The sequence below is a fragment of the Pteropus vampyrus genome, unplaced genomic scaffold (genome assembly GCF_000151845.1).
Source record: "Pteropus vampyrus isolate Shadow unplaced genomic scaffold, Pvam_2.0 Scaffold405, whole genome shotgun sequence".
NCBI lineage: Eukaryota > Metazoa > Chordata > Mammalia > Chiroptera > Pteropodidae > Pteropus > Pteropus vampyrus.
Window position 1 is genome coordinate 314,887 of NW_011889186.1, and position 5,869 is coordinate 320,755.

The window sequence follows — 5,869 nt, forward strand, 5'->3', positions numbered from 1 at the left end:
GTAGTGCTAGGAGGGACTGGGCCGTCCGGAACAGACGCACCCGGCCGCACACGGATGACTCTTGGCGGGGAACAGCCGTTTGTCGTGGGTGCTCCTCTGCCTCCCGGGGAGGTCGGGACAGCAGGAGGCGCTGGGCACGTGGGAGGGGTCGTGCACAGGGGCCGGGTGCTAGCGGGGCGGGCCTGCGGATCCCCACCCAACAAACACAGCAGGCTCTGAGACAGCGACCAGAACAGAGCATGTTGGTCACACATGGGAGGTCACTGCTCCCATGCACAGGGAAGGCTTGAAAGTGGGGGCCTTGGAGCGCAGGCCACCGCACATTAGGGGCCAGCCGAAAGTTAGCAGGTCTGGGCCTGGGCAGGCTCCGGGGGCTGTGAGGCCGAAGCGCCAGGTGAGGCATCGTCCCCGGGAGCCAGGCTTGTGTGACGGATGCCATCCTGGTACTTGCGGCGGCCGAGCTCCAAGATGGCCCGCACCTCTTGGGCCACGTCCCGCCGGTCACTCTGCTCCAGGGCCTGCATGAGCCGCCCCACGGCCCCTGGCTGCCCAGCCTGGCGCTCAGCCCAGGAGAAGAGCATGTGGCGGATCTGCCCGTCCAGGTCGTCCCTGGGGAGGGAGGCATGGTGACAGAGGCCCAGCCCAGGAACACTCCACACCCAAGGTCCTGCTCCCCTTCCCCGGGCCAGGAGTGACCAGACCATCCCTTTCCTGCCTGTCGCCCTGCTCCCACCTCCCCTGGAGGGAACTTCACCCACCCTCAAGTGGGGGTCCCCCTGGCAGCCGGGGTGGGGGTGGGGGTGGGGTGGGCGGCAGCGGCGGCTCAGAGGAACCCACCTGAACTTGTGCCGGATGCGCTGCAGCTCTTGGTAGGACAGGCCCAGGTGCAGGGCCACGGCCGGCCAGTCAGGGCCCAGGCGCCCGGCCACGTTCAGCAGATTGCTCTGGGTCAGGAAGCCGGTCTCGGCGTCGCCCAGGTTCAGAGGTGCCAGGGAGAGACCAGCCCCTCTCCCCAGCCCTGGCCCCTCAGAGCCCCGCAGCCTCTGTGGGGAGGGACGGGTCTGCTGAGAGCCCTGGCCTCTGCCGCTGCCCCGTTGCACACACCGCCACCCCCGCAGGCCCGCACCGGCAGCTTGATGGGCAGAGTGGCCATCCACAGGGCGTCTGCGCCTCTCCTCTGCCGGGCAGCCTCTGCCTCTTCAGGTACCTCCTCGGGCACCGGTCCCCGATAGAAGGACACCTGGAGCAGGATGAGAAGGGCTTCAAGGCCCTGCCGCTGCCCAAGCGGCCTGGGGCCCTGGCCCGTTGCCCCACCTGGCCCCTCACGGCCTGCGCCTGCCGGTCCAGGGTGGTGGTGACGTACACCTCCTTCACATTCTTCAGGTGCGAGTAGAAGACGAAGCACACCCTGCCCTCCACGCAGTCTGGGCGGTCTGGGGGCAGGGCAGGTGCTCAGCAGGGAGCCTGGGGCAGACCCCAGGTCCCCGCTCCAGGGACAGGGGGCATACCGGCGTCCACATCCAGGCCCCTCTCAAAGGCAGCAAAGAACTTCTCGCCCTCAAACATCTCCACCGTGTCGGAGGGCTCGGGGCCGTGGTACCGCTCCAGCAGCCGCCGCAGGGTGGCGTCCACCTGGGGGCAACCCTGGGCTCAGAGCCCAGCGCCGGGCACCCCCACTCTGCTGCCCCCGCCCCGGCCCCCTGGCCCGGGCTGCACCTTGTGGCGGGGCAGGCATTGCAGCAGGACCTGCTCAGGGTCCCGCCGCCTCTGCAGTGCGATGAGGTTCACGTGGTGCAGCCGCAGCCGTGCCCAGGCCTTCCGGGCCAGGTCCCCTACACAGGTCTTGGTGGTGTACCAGAGCCAGTACCTGGGAGGGCTGGGGTGAGCTGGGGCTGCACACATGGGGTGGGCGGGGAGGGGACCGAAGGAGCTGGAGGGGACACTGACCAGGAGAAGTGCATGACCTGGAAGCGAGCATACAGGTGGGTGAGCTCCAGTGCCACCTCAGCTGTGATGTCATCCCAGGTGGCTGTGGGAGGGGCCTGGTACAGCAGGTGCAGGTGGGAGCGGTCCAGACTGAGGCCTGGAGACAGGAGGGGGCCACAGGCTGAGCCCCCAATGGCAGGGGCTCCCCTTCTGAGCACTGCCCCCTTCCCATGGCCACAGGTCCAGCCCTGCCACGTGGCCACCTCTCACCTGTGATGCCAGGGGGCAGAGGCAGCTGCACAGTGACTGGCCGGAGGAAGCCAGAGGGGCCACTCTGGGAGAGGCAGAGCAGGGGGCTCACGGCCGCCGCAGGCTCCCCCAGCAGGGCCTGCAGCTCTCTGTCTGCCACGTGCACCACCTGGAGCAGACAGGCCACCTGAACACTCACTTGTGCCGAGGCGCCACCAGCCACCCTTGGCGGCTGCCCTGCTAGTACCTGCATGCGGACGTGACAAGGCTCCTCGGTGGCTCCCGGGGGAAATGTGACCTTGATCCCAGGATTCCCCGAGGAGAACAGCAATGTCCCCTCTGGTGGCACCAGGCAGGCGTTGGACACAGGGCGTGAAACCACAAGGAACCACGAGAAGTGTGGTACCTGGCAGTGAGCCCAGAGCCGCTGGGCACGGGGGACAGGGTCAGAGGGCACAGTGTCAGGCAGGGCCACCCCCGGTGCTCCTTCTCAGGCAGGCCCGGACGACGGCCCTCACCTTAGGGGCCTCTTCTTCCAGGTGGGTCTCCAGGTCACTCCAGCTGTCATCACTCAGGGTCCTGACCACCACCTCACGGCAGCGCCGGACCCTTGGGGGCACAAACAGCAGCCACAGGCCCACCTCCTGCCAGGCAAGGGTGGTGTGAGCACGGGGGCTGTGCCTGGGCCCTCCTCGCCCGCCTCTCAACATGTCCTAGCCGTGCCTGCTGGAAGGACGCCCCATGGGGCTGCAGCTCCAGGACACCACTGAGCAAGGAGTCATGGGGACCCAGGGGGACGAGACGCGGTTCCGGCAGCCACAGTCGATAGCGGATGATGACGGAGGTAGCAGTGGCACCAGCGGGGAATTGCAGGCGGACACCACAGGCCAGTGTCACAGAGCAGCCTTGGGGAGTCACGGGGAAACTGAGTGAGGAAGCACAGGGCGGGCGTCGGGTCAGGCGCAGAGGGGCTTGCCTGTGTGTCTGAGCTCGGCACCCTGGGGACTCTGGGAGAAGACCCCCAGGCATGGTGTGGATAGCTGCTCCTACAGCCCCACCCCTCCCCCACCCCACACCTGTCAAAATCTGAGGTCAGGAACAGTCTGGGCATTTCCGGAACCACGGGTGTCCCTGTGGGAGGACAGACAGGTTGTAAGGACAGTCATGGTACCTGTGTCCTGCTCATGGTCCGCCCCTCCCCAACAACAAGCCTACCAGGGGCACTGCAGGAGTCCGGCAGGGCCTTGCCTAGGGGGTTCCCCTGCAGCCGCACAAAGGGGGCGTCTCGCAGCTCAGGGGGCACGTCCCGGAGCTGATTGTCCCTCAGGTCCAGCCGAGTGAGCAGCGGGAGGTGGCCCAGGCCGGCGGGCACCGAGGCCAGAAGGTTGCTGTGCAGAATGAGGAGCCGCAAGGAACGCAGCCCCGCTGTGGGCAGGCGCCAGCTTAGGGCCAGCAGGGGGCCACTCAGGGCCACCTCTGGCCCTGGAGAATCAGGCCAGGTGGGACGTTCATGCTAGGGCCTCCCCAGAAGCCCTTGCGGTCATGCCCCATGGCCAGCACGGCACTCAGGCCAGCCGGTACAGGGACCCTGGAAGGCCAGGGAGGGGTAAGGCACAAAGGCAGGCCAGGCCTGTGTGTGCGGGGCCCACATGAGAGTGGAGGCCAGGCCGTGGCCGAGGCGCCCTCCCAGCAGGCCCCGTGAGCCAAGCGGGGCACAGCCGGCACTCACCGAGGGAAGCCGGGAGGCTCCGCAGCCGGTTGGAGGCCAGGCTGAGCTCGGCGAGGCTGCTCAGGCCTCCGATCTCGGGGGGCAGCGTGTCTAGGAGGTTCTCAGAGAGATCGAGGTGCTGCAGAGTTGACAGGGTCCCCAGTGCCGTGGGCAGCGTTTGCAGGCGGTTGTGGGTCACAGCAAGGAAAGTGAGGGCGGGGAGGGCCCCCAGCGCCTCGGGCAGCTCTGAGAGGCGGTTGCGAGACAGCAGGAGAGCACCCAGGCCACGCATCTGCGGGACGCAGTCCGGCAGTGTCTCCAGGCTGTTGAAGCTGAGATCCAGGTGGACCAAGCGGGCCAGGCCACCCAGGCTGGACGGCAGCGTGGTCAGGGAGCCCGGGAGGCAGGCACCCAGCGCATCCCGGCACTGCCCGCCTGGGAGAGGGAGGGCAGATGTGGCCCTCAGTCCAGGTCCCAGTGTGGCCCTGCCAGCAGGGGAAGGAGCTGCATGCAGGGAGGCACAGACCTCCTGTCCAACCCCACCCGACAGGGACAGACAGCTGCAGAGACTGGAGTGATACCAGCATATGGAGGACGGCAAGGACTGAGACCGCAGGCTCCCCTCGGCTGAGAGCCATCACCCACGACCCAGGAAGACGCACACCGGGGTCAGCTGCAGGGTCCAGGAGCCAGGGCTCAGCCAGCGTCACACTGGGGGAGGAGGGCTGGGTAGGGAGTAGCGATGGGGGCTGGACCAGGGTATGCCTTCAGAGACCAAGAAGCAGAGGCAAGAGCTAGAGATGGGTCTGGGACAGGGCTGGGACCAGACGGGGCTCACCTTTGAGGACCAGGGAGCGGAGGTGTGGCAGGCTCCGCGGCACCCGGGCCAGGGTGGCCTCCAGGAGTTGAGGGTCCTCGTGGCCACTCAGCTGCAAGAACTCCACCTCCAGCAGCTGAGGGTGCTGCTGGGCACACAGGTGCCGCAGCCAGCGGCAGCCCTCTGGGTACAGGTCCAGACTCAGCCGGTTCCCGGCCAGGAGAGGAGGCACCCTGGGCCCGGCATCCACAGCATCTGTGGCGTCTCTCGCATCTCCTGCACCAGCTGCCTGGGGCTCCGGCCCCTCCTCTACTGCGGCCATCGCCCACCAGCAGTCCTCGAGGGCCACACATGTCCCAGCTTGTCGGGCAGGCCTGTTCAGGCAGGGCCCAGGGAGGCTGCAGAGTGGGGTGAGGAACGGGCAGGAGTGGGGAGCAGGAACTCCGGCTAGAGGGAGCCTTTGGGCCGTGCCAGCGGGTCCACACATCCCAGGGTCTAGGCTGGACAGAACACTGCCCAAATGGGGCTGGAGAATGGGCCGCAGGCTGGGCAAGCCCTGTGTGCAGAGGGGCCTGGGAACCTGCCTGGGGGATAAGGGGGAAGGGAGACTGAACATCCTAATTCTGGAAATTTGGACAAGGGATGCCTGGAGCTGTCAGGCCATCTGGCTGTGGCCCCTCCTCCCAGGAGAGTCCCCGGTCCAACCCCTTTGACAGGAGGTCCGGACTCTCACCTACCGCAAGAGGGCGGTGGCCCAGGCCCTGGAGGATAGTGCCCGATATGTTAGAGAAGTGAGCGTGAGGAAGGGGATCTGGGGTCTGAGCCACTGGGCGGCTTTGGGGTTCTGGGGACTGGACTCCACTTCTCGACCCCTGGAGGAGGGCTCTTCCACAGCCTCCAGTTCATACCTCGGTCGGCAGGGGAGGGCGGTGCGCCCCGCATTCGGGGCTCGCGCGGCCTGGGGACCGGTCTCCGTCCGGGGAGCGCGCCGTCCCTACACCCAGCCGTCCCTACGGCCCCTGCAGCCGGGGCGTACCTGCGCTCCAGGGCGGCACAGCCCCTGATGCCGGCTCCACGCGCACTGCGCGCCCGGGTTCCCGCCGGCGCGTTTCCGGGCGGGCTGGGACTCGGCGCCGCCCCCTCTGGGCCCCGCCCCATCAGAAAGCGCC

General features: G+C 67.9%; 1 protein-coding gene across 8 annotated transcripts; it reads right to left on the reverse strand.

Annotated features, from left to right (window-relative positions):
* Nucleotides 1-213: 213 nt before the first annotated feature.
* Nucleotides 214-5,826, reverse strand: PIDD1 (p53-induced death domain protein 1). Of its 8 annotated transcripts, none has more exons than XM_023523735.1 (16): nucleotides 5,737-5,826; nucleotides 4,722-5,098; nucleotides 3,905-4,318; nucleotides 3,391-3,600; nucleotides 3,252-3,306; nucleotides 2,899-3,100; nucleotides 2,694-2,819; nucleotides 2,423-2,602; nucleotides 2,197-2,362; nucleotides 1,948-2,083; nucleotides 1,717-1,867; nucleotides 1,509-1,632; nucleotides 1,315-1,433; nucleotides 1,127-1,240; nucleotides 838-1,043; nucleotides 214-609 (listed from the first exon to the last, which is right to left on the reverse strand). In XM_023523735.1, the coding sequence occupies exons 2-16, from the start codon at nucleotides 5,020-5,022 to the stop codon at nucleotides 342-344; spliced, it is 2,772 nt and encodes a 923-aa protein (XP_023379503.1). In that variant the 5' UTR covers nucleotides 5,023-5,098; nucleotides 5,737-5,826; the 3' UTR covers nucleotides 214-341. The 8 variants fall into 8 exon arrangements, with proteins under 8 accessions (XP_023379503.1, XP_023379501.1, XP_023379500.1 ...); XM_023523733.1 differs by having other exon boundaries at nucleotides 1,327-1,433; nucleotides 3,905-4,368; nucleotides 5,609-5,817; XM_023523732.1 differs by having other exon boundaries at nucleotides 3,905-4,368; nucleotides 5,609-5,817.
* Nucleotides 5,827-5,869: the final 43 nt, after the last annotated feature.